Below are 16,760 nucleotides of genomic sequence, written 5' to 3'. Positions count from 1 at the left end.
CGAGATGGGTTTCCTGGAGACAGCACACTGATGGGTTTTTGCTTTTTATCCAATTTGCCAGTCTGTGTCTTTTGATTGGGGCATTTAGTCCGTTTACATTTAGGGTTAATATTGTTATGTGTGAATTCGATCCTGTCATTTTGGTGCTAGGTGGCTGTTTTGCCCTTTGGTTGATGCAGATTCTTCATTGTGTTGATGCTCTTTACCTTTTCGTGTGTTTTTGGAGTGGCTGGTACTGGTTGTTCTTTTCTATGTGTAGTGTCTCCTTCCGGAGCTCTTGTAGAGCTGGTCTGGTGGTGATGAACTCTCTGAGTTCTTGCTTGTTCACAAAGGATTTTATTTTTCCTTCACTTATGAAGCTTAGTTTGGCTGGATACAAAATTCTGGGTTGAAAGTTCTTTTCCTTAAGGATGTTGAATATCGGCCCCCACTCTCTTCTGGCCTGTAGGGTTTCTGCTGAGAGATCTGCAGTGAGTCTGATGGGCTTCCTTTTGTGGGTAACCCGACCTTTCTCTCTGGCTGCCCTTAGTATTTTCTCCTTCATTTCAACCCTGGTGAATCTGATGATTATGTGTCTTGGGGTTGCTCTTCTAGAGGAATATCTTTGTGGTGTTCTCTGTATTTCCTGGACTTGCATCTTGGCCTGCCTTGTTAGGTTGGGGAAGTTTTCCTGGATAATATCCTGAAGAGTATTTTCCAGCTTGGATTCATTCTCTTCGTCACATTCAGGTACACCTATCAAACGTAGATTAGGTCTTTTCACATAGTCCCATATTTCTTGTTGACTTTGTTCATTCCTTTTTACCCTGTTTTCTCTAATCTTGCCTTCTTATTTTATTTCATTGAGTTGATCTTCGACCTCTGATATCCTTTCTTCTGCTTGGTCAATTCGGCTGTTGAAACTTGTGCATGCTTCACGAAGTTCTCGTGTTGTGTTTTTCAGCTCCATCAATTCGCTCATATTCCTCTCTATGTTGTCCATTCTTGTTAGCATTTCGTCAAGTCTTTTTTCAAGGTTCTTAGTTTCTTTGCATTGGGTTAGAACATGTTCTTTTAGCTCACGGAAGTTTCTTATTATCCACTTTCTGAAAGCTGATTCTGTCATTTCATCACACTCATTCTCCATCCAGTCTTGTTCCCTTGCTGGTGAGGAGTTGTGATCCCTTGTAGGAGGAGAAGTGTTCTGGTTTTGGGTGTTTTCATCCTTTTTGCGCTGGTTTCTTCCCATCTTTGTGGATTTATCCACCTGTTGACTTTCTGTTAGTATTGCTTTCTATCAACAAGACAACCAACTTGTACAGAAATTTCTGAATCCAGGTATGGGAAGCACTATGGAAAGGTTTCATGTTTCATTTATTGATAGTTAGAAAATGGTCCTTTTGTCTACTTTGTAATCCTTTCTGTTTTTCATATTACATGTAATGCATATGTCATGTTTATATTCACATAATTTTTTCTTTTTTGAAATAGTGCCTTTCTCTGTTACCTAGACTGGAGTGCAGTGGTGCAGTCATGGCTCACTGAAACCCCAAAATCCTGTACTCAAGTGATCCTCATGCTTTTTAAATTTATTTATTAAATGTTCTTTGTAGTCATCGGGTTTTGCTGTGTTGCCCAGGCTGGTCTCAAACTCCTGGCCATAAGTGATCCTCCCAGCTTAGCCTCTCAAGGTACTGCGATTACAGGCATGAACAACTAAGCCAGGCCCTATATTCACATAATTTTAAAAAATACAGCATAATTGCTCATTTTAAAAATCCAACAAAATATATTTGGATTAATTACCTTCCTTCTATTCTGATAGAGTCAATGATTTATGTAATAGGGATGATAAAAAGCTATCTGTTTGGCTATCTTTCTAAAGCTACAGAATTCTGTCAGTCATATATTTGGCACTGTCTAATTTATCCATTCAAAAGGTATTTCTTGAATGCTAACTATATGCTAGGCTCTGGGGGATACAGCGATGAATAAGACAATTTGATCCTTGTCCTGATCAAGTTTCCAGTCTAGAGGGAAAGATGAGAAACCAAGCAGATAACCATGCACATAATTAATTAATTGTAGTTGTAATTAGTGCCATGAAGGAAAAATACAGAGTGCTAGGCTTTGATAGATCCCATAACTCTAACCTTTCTAATGCAAGCTCTAACAGCTAGAATGAAAAGTATAAATACTGGCTTACTCTAACTGTAAATAAGTGCCAATAGGTAATATTTGATAATCCTTTTATTTAGATTGGGCCTTTGCCATCCTTATTGATTCTCTGCAATCCCCTAAAGAAAGATAACAAATGATAGCTGATTCTCAAGAATGTTATTTCAATCTAAGATCAAGATGGACTTAAATTCTACTCATCTTACTCCTGAAAATACTTATTACCCTTCTTGGGATTTTTAAATATTCCCAGTGTCTAAGATGTCTAAGAATAGTCTACATGTTTCTCATCTGGCTGGCATAGATCTGTTCTGCTGTGTCCTGACAGCTTGGCAGAGCTTGGCACTCCTATGCTGTAGTTGAGGGATCAGCAATCTTTTTCTGTAAAGAGCCAGTGAGTAAATATTGTAGGCTTTATGGGCTACATGGTTTCTGTTGCAACTACTCAATTCTGCCTTTGTAGTATGAAATAAGCCAGAGACAAAAATGTCAGTGAAGGGACATATCTGCCTTCCAATAAAAAATTATTTAGAGCAACAGGTAGTAGAGTGTGTTTTGGATGTTATATCAATCATGGTTTGGTTGTGAACAGAACTTTGTTAAGCCGAAAGGTACATATTAAGAGGTATTACAAGATGGACAGTATCATTGGAAAGCTGAAGAGCTGCACTCTAGGTTGGGTTTCTAGACACACCTCTCAAAGCCACTTAACAGACTTATCTACTGGCCTTGGGCTTTTGGCACACTCAGAAGCCTCCTGGCAAATCAGGAAGCAGCCAGCTCCTTAATTACACCAACTCTACCAGAATTTTAGCCAGCAAAAGAGTTGCCTCATGTTCTACCTCCTTGCATATTAAACTCAGACATGTAAATACATCTGATTGGTTAACTTAAATTACATTTAGGAAACCTGGCATTGAGGGAGTCTGGGAGATAAAAGTTTTTAGTACTTGTAGTATAGGAAGAACAGGAAGATACAGTAAAAAGAGACTGGAATAAGTTTTGGCTGAAGAAATCTTCAGTAGATACTGCAGCAGATCTACAGAACACCCTTTTAGCTAATTAACATCATCACCCTTCTTTTCAAACCTAAACTTCTAGACAACAGCAATAGCTATGATGGTATGCTATCTCCCAATATAATGCAGCTCTCCTTCGTACAAACAGAAGTGCACTCACCTTCTCTCTAAAAGGTACAGCCTGAAGTCCAGTAGGTCACTGTATCATCTGTAATGTTCATCACAGACATTATCCTGTTACCCAGCACACTCAGGAGTTAAGTGGCCTATTCCTATTCACAAAAGAAGCAGTGGTAGAAAGAGCAGTGCCCAAGAGGATAAGAACTTAATTCTAAGAAGCTTCCACACATATATTTCACCCTCTTTCTTTTTACTAACACATTCCCTTCAGTTCATAAGCATTCCAAGTATCTCTTCTCTTAATGAAAGCCTCTCCTGACCCTGCATTTAGTTGTGACTATTGGCCTCTCCTTTCCCTCTCAGCCAAGCTTTTCCTCTGAATGTCAAGATGTTAAATGCAGTGGATGCTGACTTCTTGGCAGCCATGGGTGCTGACCACTGCCGAAGCACTGTCCTCCCTCGGCTTTCAGATCTCATTCTGTGTCTGATTTTCTTGCTGCTTCCAGGCCACTCCTTCTGTTCCATTATGGGTCCCTCACCCTGCATATGCACTTCAGTCATTGGTTCTGTCTTTAGCTCTCTCTCCTCTCTTTTCGCTACCTATTCTCAGTTGCTCACATGATTTAAGCAAGAACCTAATTTGTATCCCCAATCCAAAATGCTCTTTTATGCTCCAGATCTACATGTTCAAGTGTCTATGGGACAACTCTTGGAGGCCATGGGCACCCAAGCTCCATAGGTCCCAGACTGGATTACTTGGTCACCCCCACCCCACCTCATCCTGATTATATTACCTTTCTCAGCGAATGGCACCATCACCCACCAAGTTGCACGAGGCACAAGCTTGGGAGGCATCCCTGACTCTTCTCTCTCTGCCACCCCCATTACCTACTATGTGTCTTTGTCATTACTATCACTTCATTGTTTTGGGGCTCTGCTTTCTCACCTAGAAATATTGTAGCAGCCTCTTAACTAATTGTTTTCCCAGTCTAGGATCTTCCAGTTCTGTAGCCTAGTTTCTTTACAAACCTAAACTTCCAGACAACAGCAATAGCTGTAACAGTATGCTGTCTTCCAATAGAATACACATCTTTTTCACATAAACAAAAGTGCACTCACCTTCTCTCTAAAAGGTACAACCCATAGTCCCTTAGGTCACCATATCATCTGTAATATTCATCACCAACAATTTTAAGACTATTTTAACCTGCATGAAGTCAGATCAGATCACTCCCATTTAATACCTGCCAGGGGCTGTCTGTCTGCCAACATGTTGAAAGCCAAAGTCCTGAGCAAAATGCCTTAGGTTCCTTATACTCATTTAATCTAGTTTACCTTTCCATTGCTCTCACCACTACCTGCTTCCCCTTTTACCTCCTCCTCTGTGGACTTGAGCCATAAATGTATTGTGCAAAATGATCCTAGCATACAGCACCTTGCTCTCTGGTACTTCAGTATTTTTTCAAGTGCCGCCCCCACTGCCTAGAAAATGTCCACCTGTCTTTGTCTTGCTAGTATGAAGTGTCCCCTGCTGCAGACGGCCCTCCTGAGTGTTTTCATGGCACCTGATATTCTGTATGAAGCACCTGTGCAGTGAGTCCTAATTGTCTTGTCTAATTATCCTGGATTCACATCTCTAAAGCCTAGCATATTTTGTTGCACAGTGAGTTTCCAGCAAAATATTTGTTAATAACAGAAACATTTACAAAACTTATTAATTGAACACAGGAATTTTGATTTTACAAATATTTGCCACAAGATGGTGCTGTTCAGATATGAAAGAAAAAGGCTCTCCAAGGCTGAAGGATTCAGTATTATGTGAAATTATTTTAAATATGTTAAGATTTTAGTATTGCTACATTCATCGGTCACCGTACTTGAGCAGTCATAAGCATTTGAAGTCAGTTAAACAGTTTTCCTCTTGAATTGTTTTCTTTCCTTAGCGGCTAGGGTTTTCTCTACTGGTTTTCTATCAACCTTCCTGACTAGTTCTTTCTGCCTCCTTTGCTGGCTCTTTCTGTTCTTTTTTTTTTTCCAAACACTCTACTTTTATTAATATTTTTTATTAATGGTTTATGAATTGCATGTTGTCATTAGCAGTAATAAGTAAAAGTGACTAACAAATTGCCATAAATCTAACCTGAAGACAGATCATCAACTATCAAAAAATCATTTGTAACATAGTATAAATAAATCACTGCAGGAATAGTTAATAATAATGACAACAATAACTCTACCTTCATAATGTTGTAATACCATAGGGCTTAGCCTTTCTTTTTCTATCTATACTCACCTCCTTAATATCCTGCGTAGTCTTTAATGATCTCATATTGTCTTTTTCAAATACAATCTATACGAAGATAAAGGCCAAATATGCGTCTCCCCACTGGATCTTTCCCCTATACTCCAGACTCTATATTCAATGCCTAGTCAACATCATCAGCAAATCTTCTCAGTTCTACTTTCAGAATATGCCCCAAATTTATCCACTTCTCACTACTTTTACTGCTACCATCCTGGTTCAAGCCATCATCATTTTTCCATTGGGTTTCTGCAACAGGCTCCTAACTAGTGTTCCTGCTTCCACCCTTGCCTTCCTGCCTTCTATTCTCAATGCAGCAACCAAAGCGATCCTATGAACACTAGTCAGATCATGTCATCCCTCTGCTCAAAATCCTCCCCTGGCTTCTCCTCTAGGTTATCTCTTTCTAGGCTACCCTTGGCTCCCTCCAGCCCCACTGCACCCCTTTCCTGTTCCTATTTTTTCCTAATAGTGTTTGGATCCTTGATTTGTCTACAGCCTTCCTTTTTATCTGATTCTGTTAATTTATCTCATCTTTGATATTTTTGTTTCACTGATTACATATTCTTTTTAATACCTTCTAGAGCAAGGTTACTCAAAGTGCTTGTTCACGATATTCTAAGAAACATGCCCCAGAATGTAAACCATGCTGCTTCCTGCACCGAGTGTATCTTGCTAACAAAAAAATGTCAGCTGAACTAAACAGCATACTTACTGCTGTAATTGATTTGCATCCTGGCATAATCTGCTTATCTTCTCATTAGTAACAAACAGTTCAGAGACTGGCAACTTGTTCATGGACTACACTTTGAGTAGCACCATCCTAAAATATAAACATTTGTTGTATAAATTTTTAGCTTCTTTGTTATGTATTTCATAACAATAATAGTTGCTAACATTTATTGAGTACTTCCTATGTGCCTGCACTATTCTAAGCCATTTTGATCTTCATAAAACCCCTAAGGATAGGCACTATAATTATTTTACAGATAATGAAATCAAAGCATAAATGTATTGATTAAGTTGTACAAAATTAGTTATTTTATAGCAGGAAGGGGATTTACACTCAGGCAGTCTGATTCCAGAGTGCCTAGTCTTCATGAAATGGAATTTTAAATCTGTTTTTTGTATGCTATGATTCTTGTTTATATTCTTTTATATTTCCTGTAATATTTTGCATATTTGCCATAGCGTATTTGCCATGTTGGTTTTTTTTTATTCCTCTCCTGTTTAATATAGAGAATTCTACTGAGGTCCTCTTTTGCATAAAGTAGATACATTCTGGACATTCCTTCCTGCTTATCTCAGACCTATTGATCTTCCCTTCAGAACTTTAGTTTAAGGACACCATTCGGATTGATTATGTTTCTTCACATTTCTGTTGCCCGAGGGGATGGATATGATTCGCTCTGTCAGACTTTGGTCAATATTAATTGATAGTTTTTGTCTTATGTCTTTTCTGAGGCAAGGGATAGAGTTGGGGTGTCATTCTATCAAGTTATAAGTTTAAAAACAAATGACTCAGCCCTACAGAGATCCATTTAACCAAATGAATCACTGTTACACGTGGAAATCCCATTGGGGGAATTGTTCTATAGATAAACTTGCACACATATGAAATGCTTTTTGTACAGAATTATCCATTACAGCATAGTTTGTCCTAGTAGTAGAATGGAAGCAACTCACATACCTAAGAACAGGGAGTGATTATGGGATAGCCACATGCTGCAAGATTATGTAGTTGTAAATAAGAGGAAGTTATCTATGTGCTGTTACGGAAAGCTCCAAAGATATGAAGGGAAAAAGCAATGTATACTAATGTTTATCCACTGCTGTTTGGCATTTATATGTCTTATGTACATATGAATAATGATACTGTTTTTGAAAAGGAAAGAAAAACAAGAATATTCTTTCAAAATATTCTTATTTTGAATCTTGGGAAATTTTTGAAAAAAGGGAAAGAAAAATAAGAATATATATTCATAGAGAAACGGTGGAAAGATGCAGGAGGAACTGATAAAAGTGGTGACCAGCAGGAGACCCTGGGGATAAGTAACAGGATGGATGGAGACACGTCACCACCTTTTTTTAAAAAAAGTAAATGAAAATGTATGTACATACACATTTTAATTTTTATGAACAGTGGTTTCATGTGCATGTCTCCCAAGTGGCACCCTCACTCTCCTCCCATTTAACTGAGACAAGGAGGTGAAACCTAAATTTTTTAAGCCTGGTGTTCACTGTCCTGGTAGAGGAGGAGGACTTTAAAGGAAGCTTTCCAGGATTCTTTTGGCCAACCTTCCCCAGATTTTCTTCGGCATGCTATGCCTTTCCTTTGTTCTAATAGAGCCCTTTTTATTGATGGAGTTAATTGGCCCACAGTGAAGCACAGTCATGTCCTCTTACTTCCTCCCAGTCCTGAGAACCAAAGTGCACTGATGAATCCTGAATATCTCTCCATGTCTGAGTCACAGTGGTGGTGGGAACAGCACAACTTTCCACATCTTGTTCTCTTGGCAGTCTCCTTACTCCCTCCCTCCAGATTAGAAGGTTATAGTGAAGTTTTATAAACGTTGCCACCGGCTTTTTTCTCTCCGTCTGATTTGGTGGGTAACACTGCTTGGAAGTTGGAGCAACACATCATAGATTTCTGAAGTCTTTTGCTCTTTTTTGCTAATTGGTATTTAAGAAAAATAGGTAGAAGTTGTAATTCTTTGTTTTTATTTTAAAAGATTTTGCGATCTGCCTTGACACACTATCTTACCCTAGAAGTTTTCATATTGTTTATAAAGAGCTGTTATATTCCTTCAAATGCACTTATCTGTACTAGCTAGTGACTAAGATAATGGTGTTGAATTCAATGATAAGTGTAAATCATCTTAATTGACAGAAAATAGATGCCTCTGGATGGTTTAACAATTGTTTTCTTATTCAGGGGAAACTTCTTTCCACAACTTTGCATAGCAAAGCCCTTTTTTTAAATAATGCAGTAACAAAAGTTAGCAGTGAATCCCATTCAATGAAGAGAGTCCAAATTAATTTGGTTTTATTATTTTGGATGTATGCATGTCACATTTTAGAGTTATTAAGCCTTAGAATACCTCTTGGTAATTAGCACAATATACTACAGCGCCAGAACCTAAAGTACAGAGAGTGAATGTCAGCAATTTCCTCACTAGTCAGATGCAGCTGCAAACATTTACTCATATACATTAGAATGAAATTCTCTATGTTGTTTTCCCTTGGTTTTTGTTCCCATGACAGTTTTCACCACTTTTGTTGAACAGTTTCTTCTAAACTTCAATTATTTAGCATATGTAGCCATGTTACTTATGTTGTTATGAATGTTATTATAATTTCTTCTTGAGATCTGGCCTTTGCCCATAAAGAGTAAGTAAAAATGCTCTGGAATATAGCTTGTGGCTCACATTTGACAATATGAAACCTATATTTATATATTCTAAATGTTCTGTCTTTTGATAAAAAGAAAACTGCCATTTGTGGTGGGGGGTTATTAGGAATATCGCCAACAATTTCTGAAGTTATTTAAATTAGATTCACATAGTGTACTTTTCTTTCACAGTTGATCTAGCTCTTCTACTCTGAATTTAGAATTTTTTTTTTTTTTTAAAGAAAGAAAGAAAGAAAATGAAGAAGAGGAAGAAAAAGGAAGAGAGAGAGAGAGAGAATGGGAGTATTGCTTTCTTGCCCAGGCTAGAATGCAGTTTAGTAATGGGTATTGAAAACCTCTTTTATACCAATAATTATACTTGATGTAGACAGGAAGGAATAAGGGAAGAAAATAACAAACAAGCAGCCAACCAATATTTCATTTAAACCTATGAAATGCTATGCGATTACTGAGGAGTGATTTACTTAAAATTATGTAGTCACTTTTGGAATAGGTGTGAGGTGGTAATGTATGTTTTATGTATTTGAAGTGGAGAGTTCTGTAAATGTTTATTAAGTTTACTTGTTCCGGGTCTGAGTTCAAGTCCTGAATGTCCTTGTTAATTTTCTCTCATTGATCTATAAAATCGTTAGCTCTTCTTGTTACATTGATCCTATTGCCATTATATAATGTCTTTCTTTGCCTGTTTTGCTCTTTGTTGCTTTAAAATCTACTTTATCAGAGGCGAGAATTGCACCTCCTGCTTTTTGTTTATTTGTTTATTTTTACTCTCTGATTGGTTGATAAATCTTCCTCCTTCTCTTTGTTTTGAGTCTTTATGTATCATTGCATGTGAGATGGGTCTGGATGCAGCATACCGATGGGTTTTGGCTTTTTATCCAATTAGAATATATATATAGGTTTAATACTGGCATTTGATGCTAGCTGGCTGTTTTGCCCATTAGTTAGTGTAAATTTTTCATTGTGTTAATGCTCTTTGCTTATTGATATATTTTTGGAAAGGCTGATATTGGTTGTTCCTTTATATGTATAGTGCTTCTTTCAAAAGCTCTTGTAAAGCAGGCCTGGTGGTGGTGAAGTCTCTAAGTACTTGTTTGTTCGCAAACGATTTAATTTTTCCTTCGCTCATAAAGCTTAGTTTGGCTGGATAGGAAATTCTGGGTTGAAAGTTCTTTTCTTTAAGGATGTTAAATATTGGTCCCCATTCTTTTCTGGCTTGTAGGGTTTCTGCTGAGAGATCTGCTGTAAGTCTGATAGGTTTCCCTTTATGGGTAACCTGACCTTTCTCTCTGGCTGCCCTTAGTATTTTCTCCTTCATTTCAACCCTAATAAATCTGGCAATTATGTGCCTTGGGGTTGGTCTTCTTGAAGAATATCTTTGTGGTGTTCTCTGTATTACCTGGAGTTGAATATTACCCTGCCTTGCCAGGTTGGGAAAGTTTTCCTGAATGATATCCTGAAGAGTATTTTCCAACTTGGATTCATTCTCTTCGTCACATTCAGGTACACCTATCAAATGTAAATTAGGTCTTTTCACATAGTCCCATATTTCCTGGAGACTTTGCTCATTCCTTTTCATCCTTTTTTCTCCATTCTTGTCTTGTCGTTTCATTTCACTGAGCTGGTCCTCGACTTCTGATATCCTTTCTTCTGCTTGATCAATTCGACTGTTTAAACTTGTGCATGCTTCGCGAAGTTCTCATGTTGTGTTTTTCAGCTCCATCAATTCACTTATATTCTTCTCTAAATTGTCCATTCTCGTTAACATTTCGTCAAACCTTTTTTCAAGGTTCTTAGTTTCTTTGCATTGGGTTAGAACAAGTTCTTTTAATTCATAGAAGTTTCTTATCACCCACATGTTTTGAAACCTGCTTCTGTTATCGGAACACACTCGTAATCTATTAAGCCTTGTTCCGTTACTGATGAGGAATTGCGATCCCCTGTAGAGGGAGAGGCATTCTGATTTTGAGTATTCTCTGCCTTTTTACGCTGGTTTCTTCCCTTCATTATATATTTATCCGTCTGTCGTCTTTGTAATTACCGACTTTCTAACTAGGTCTCTGAGCTGACGTCCAACTTGTTGATTCCCAGCGCCGAAATCTGAGCAATCCACTGCGCTGGCCAAAATAGCGGTTAAGATTGATGGTGCTTTTCTGCCTGGGAATCTCCGGACTCTGCACCAAGAACTGGTGCGCTAAGGCGCCAGCAAAACCGCCACGCCGGCCACAAGAGTCGCCATGGCGACCCGTGGGGCTCCTCTGCTGGGAATCTCTTGGTCCGTGAGCAACAAATATTCGTCTGAAAGTGTGGCGTCCTCTCGTTCTCTGCACTTTCACTGGGAATTACGAGCCCGAGCTGCTAGTGATCAGCCATCTTGGATCTCTCTCTCTATAATTTTTTTAAATAAAAGAATGAGTCTAGGCCAGGCATGGTAGCTCATACCTGTAATCCCATAACTTTGAGAAGGTGAGGCAGGAGGATTGCTTGAGCCCAGGAGTTCAAGACCAGCATGGGTAACATGGTGAAACCCCATCTCAACCAAAAAAAAAAAATTACAAAAATTAGCTGGGTGTGGTGGCATGCACCTGTAGTCCCAGCTGCCCCAGAACCTGAGGTGGGAGTATGGCTTGAGCCTGAGAGGCAGAGGTTGCAGTGAGCTGAGATCATACCACTGTACTCCATCCTGGGCAACAGAGCCAGACCTTCTGAAAAATAATAATAATAATAATAAATAACAACAACAAAATAATAACAAGAATAAATTTAGACTATAATCATTCTTTGTTGATTTCACTGGAGAAAGTCTCAAGTCTTTGTTTCTAGAATTCACTTCCAAACCAAGATGTTAATTTTTCCCTAGGTGAATAAATATATTTTTTTCAGTAGTTCCAGGATTCGTTGGAAAAAGATATTTCTTACTTTTCACACACTCTTATTATAATGGATTCTCCATTAGTTCACCATCAACACAATGCCTGACTCTGGACAAACAAAAAAAAGTCTCTGAACCTTTCAGATCTTCCGTTTATGCTAAGTCAGTAGAGATGCTGCCATCATTGTTAGGATATTTGTGTTCTATTTTGTTTGTGCTTAATACAAAAATATATTTACACTTAATATTTAAATTTTCAGTTTCCTTAGCTTTTTGTTTCTAGTCTACATGGTAATTTGATAATGGAGAAATTAGATTTAAACTGCATAAAAAGTTAGAATGATATGTTACCTATCACGAAAATGCCAATGTAATTTATTTTAATCTGGAGGTTTGTAGTGCTAATATAATACCATTTACATTTTCTGAATGTCTCCTATTATATTAAACTGGACCCTTTAGTTAACATACCCTTCACTGCCTGTGATAGTCCTTGTGAGGCTCACAAAAGACTAGTAGTTTAGCTTCCCAATTATCTGTTTGTCATTTATTTATTTGGATCTGTATATTATACTCTTTTTGAGCTTTTCAGGTTGAATGAAAGTTTCCATTTTTAATTGTTTTGATTAAATTTATAATATTCTTCTGCTTTGTTACTTCCTTTAGATTGAAAAGAAATGCTGAGAAATACATAAAGTTTTCCTCTTCTGCCTTGGATATTTATAATGGGTATCGGGAAGTCTAAAATAGATTCCTGCCCTCTTTCTCTCTCTTGGGGTAAAAGGCACAGTGTGGATACAAGTCCAGGATACCGTGAGTCAGATTCCAAGAAGTCTGAAGATCTGTCCTTGTGTGATGTTGCTGAGCACAGCAATTCAACAGAGGGGCCAACAGGAAAGCAGGAGGGACCTCAGAGCGTGGAAGAGATGCTTGAAGAAGCTGAAGAAGAGGTGTTCCTCAAATTTGTGATATTGCATGCAGAAGATGACACGGATGAAGCCCTCAGAGTCCAGAATCTGCTACAAGATGACTTTGGTATCAAACCTGGAATAATCTTCGCTGAGATGCCATGTGGCAGACAGCATTTACAGAATTTAGATGATGCCGTAAATGGATCTGCATGGACAATCTTATTACTGACTGAAAACTTTTTAAGAGATACCTGGTGTAATTTCCAGTTCTATACGTCCCTAATGAACTCTGTTAACAGGCAGCACAAATACAACTCTGTTATACCCATGCGGCCTCTGAACAACCCCCTCCCCCGAGAAAGGACTCCCTTTGCTCTCCAAACCATCAATGCCTTAGAGGAAGAAAGTCGTGGCTTTCCTACACAAGTAGAAAGAATTTTCCAGGAGTCTGTGTATAAGACACAACAAACTATATGGAAAGAGACAAGAAATATGGTACAAAGACAATTTATTGCCCGAGGTGAAACATAAAACATGTGGCTGGCTCCTGTTTTGTAAACTAAATGATTAATCTTCACTTGAGAAAGCAGTTTCTAGGAAATGTTTAAATAAAAGAGAGTCTTATCCTTACAGAAACCTATAGAGCACAAGAAAGATAAATTTCTGCAGGACAATCTATAAAATTGTGGTACTTTTTGATAATTCAGTAAACATGACATTGTCAGAGTTTCAAGAACTTTTCTTTCACAATTTCCTAGTTCTTGGATATGAAAAAGGAATTCTCAATCCATATTCCTCATATTGAACCTTGAACAAAAACTTGTATGACAGACATTTTAAAACATGGTAACACTTTTATTCTCTGAATTTTGATCTCAAAGGACACAGAAAAAAAATGGCCCCAGGAGATCTGACCATACTTCCTCTTGAGGCACCTCTCATGGATGTTGCAATAAGCATTCGGGTACTATCGCCTAGAAATATGAATTGCCAGAATAGAACATTTAGCATGTTGAGTGTTGATGCATATAAAATCAGAAACAGATGTGAGAATGGTGGAACTTTTTTAAAAAAACCCAGTCAAATGTATTTTCTGCTGAAATCTGCGTATTCGGAGACATTTCCCACCACCAATTCACAGCTCATTTGATAGTGTGGTAGTTAGGGACTTCGTGGAGTGGTGTTCAGATGTCCCCTGGGGCTTGAAGCTCTTCATATTAGTCATCATCTGTAACTAGGGCTTTATTTGCAGAGCTTCTAAAAGGTGTATGACTGTGTGAGTGGCCAGATATTCACTTTTAAAATCAATAACGACTGTTATGGAAGTTTTAAACAAGTTTCCCTCACACAATTCTCCACTCAGGAAGTATTTCTCATTTAGATCTTCAGAGTAGCCTGACTGTGTGCATGTGTGTATGTAATGGGTTATTTGTAAAAACTTGGCATAGAAGGAGATGTATTTTATTACCTCCTGCTCTAGAGCCCCATGCTCCTAACAAGCCAGAGGCCCCAAACAGGCTTGTTTCTTTCCTTCACAGCCCTTCTGCCCATCTGAGATTGAGGGAGCATAGTCCACTTCAGATCAGGAATGGGGTGGAGAACAGGTCATGTCATGTAATGAGAAAAGCACTCTTTGGGTTCATGAGACCTGGTTCTAGTCCAGTCTCTGCCACTGAGGATGAATGTGACTGTGGGCAAACTATTTACCCTTCTTTATCTGTGAAATGAAAGGACTGAATTGATGGATCTCTAAAGGCCTTTGTCCTCTGTGAGGATGTGAAAAACTACAGACCACAAAACGGAACAAGCAAAAAAGTTAGGATTTGATAGTGTGATATATAATAGTTGCAGAAGCCTTTACGTATGCTTATAATGAAAAGATCTTTGAATATTGACAGCATAATTGATTTTTAATGCTGTCATTACACTTTTAAAGTCACAGGAAAAAATATACATGCTTACTCAGGTTTTCTTAAAAATACCTTTTTATAGAGATTCTTGAGTAAAGACATTTTGCTTAATTTTTTTCTTCTTATCCCCACTTCTGTATCCCCTACAGTACTGGGATCTGCACATATCATTTTGCAGTTCACCTCTTCATAGCCATGAACGAAAATGTTCTATGAGGAGCATGCAAGTAAGTCAAAGCTCCTATTCCATTAGTACTTATTAGAGGAGGAGATTGTTTTCATTGCATAGTGACATTTTCTTAGCCTTAACATTCTGATACTTATTACTCCCTTTTTCCGTTTTCATAGTAAGTATTCATTTTTTTGCAATAATGCTTCCTGTAAATCCAATTTTATATACTAATAAAACATGAAGTGTCCAACCTTCTTGCCTGCTAAATTTGGGGCAATTGATGCTAAATGGTGTTTTTAAAATAAATGTTTTTATTCTTTACTGTTGACTAAACTTGTTTATTTTCAATTCCAATGAAGATTGTGGAAAAGTGTTTTGAAATGAAGCATTGATTTATACTTCATAGAGCACCAGATACAATGTCTCACCCAATTTGGAGTTCCATATTTTTTTTATGGTGAAGAAAAATGTTAAGTGCTGAATTCCTGTATACGTTGAAATTATCAATGGTAACAAAATAGCTAAACTGAGGATGAAAACAGGTAAAGGTGTGGGCTTCGTCATGTGTTTGTATGTATGTGTAGATATGTGCATGCGCACACACACATACCCACACATATCTAGGTACATACACATATCAGGAAATCTGGGAAATTCTGCACCATGCTGTGGAGCTTTCATTTTGAGTACTCTGTAGGCCTTATTGCCCACCCTGGAGCTTCACAGGGGAGAACCTGAGTTGAGCCTTATGTATCAGTTAGGAAAACCCCATGCCACATGGCCTAAACCATAAGATAAAATTATTATCTGACTTAATAAGAGGTCTGCCAAGGTATAGGGGCTCAAAGATGTCATTAAAAATCCAGTCATATACTGAAATACTTTTCAGTTCTACAAAGGAATGAAATTTTGATACATGCTACAACATGGGTGAACCTTGAAAACATGATAAGTAAAATCAGCCAGACACAAAAGGACAAATATTATATGATTCCACTTATATGAGGTAAATTCACAGAGACAGAAGAAAGAAGAGAGTTTACCAGGGGCTGCAGGGAGGGAGGAATAGGGAGCTTTTGTTTAATGGGTACAGAGTTTCTGTTTGGGGTGATGAAAACGTTCTGGAAATGGGTAATGGTGATGATGCACAACCTTGTGAATGTACTTAATACCGCTGAATTGTACACTTAAACATGGCTAAAATGATAGATTTTATGTTATATATATTTTACCACAATGCAGGTTGAGTATCCCTTATCCAAAATGCTTGGGACCAGAAGTGTTTTGAATTTTGGATTTTCTAATTAGAGGTGCTCAACTTGTAAAAAGAAAAGGTAAAAAAACAAACCAGGTTCTTTCTATCTTTTGCTCTGCCATTCTCTGTGTTTCAGTTGAGCTCCCTTCCAAGTTGTAGCCTGGTTGCTCCAGTGTCAGACACCATATACAGACATGACAGTGTCCAGCCTAATAAGATAATAGAAGTGATTCACCCAAATGGAAAAAAAAATTCACCACTGCATTATCGAAAATTGTTGATACCCAGTGATAATAAAGAGCCATCTGACTCCCAGCTGGTTCTATTATTTAAAAATTCTCCCTACATCTACCCTGAGTGGACACCTCCTAGCCTCCCTACTTCCCAACATCTTCCAACTCCCAACATCTCATTTCTGAGAGTCAGACTACCTGGATTTGAATTCCACCTCTGTCCTCTATAAATTATATTCTTAAGCAAGACATCTAACTTTTTTGAGTTTTAGTGTCCTCATCTAAAAAGTAAGATCATAAATACCTCCCTGAAAGGTTATTTTCCACCTCTGTCCTCTATAAATTATATTCTTAAGCAAGACATCTAACATTTTTGAGTCTTAGTGTCCTCATCTAA

The 16,760-nt window shown here is 37.9% G+C and overlaps 1 protein-coding gene across 1 annotated transcript in view; it reads left to right on the top strand.

Moving 5' to 3' along the window:
• TICAM2 (TIR domain containing adaptor molecule 2) overlaps positions 1 to 15,201 on the top strand; it is a 28,957-nt gene extending 13,756 nt beyond the window's left edge. The window contains exon 2 of the mRNA XM_064376227.1: positions 12,549 to 15,201. Coding sequence (XP_064232297.1) covers positions 12,608 to 13,324 — 717 coding nt within the window. The 5' untranslated portion in view covers positions 12,549 to 12,607 and the 3' untranslated portion in view covers positions 13,325 to 15,201. The remainder of the gene's footprint in view (positions 1 to 12,548) is intronic.
• Positions 15,202 to 16,760: the final 1,559 nt, after the last annotated feature.

The sequence above is a fragment of the Aotus nancymaae genome, unplaced genomic scaffold (assembly GCF_030222135.1).
Source record: "Aotus nancymaae isolate 86718 unplaced genomic scaffold, 86718_ANA_hifiasm-v0.15.2.pri h1tg000014l, whole genome shotgun sequence".
Taxonomy (NCBI): Eukaryota; Metazoa; Chordata; class Mammalia; order Primates; family Aotidae; genus Aotus; species Aotus nancymaae.
The sequence above is the reverse complement of the archived record's forward strand: the minus strand, read 5'-3'. Positions and strand labels throughout refer to the sequence as shown.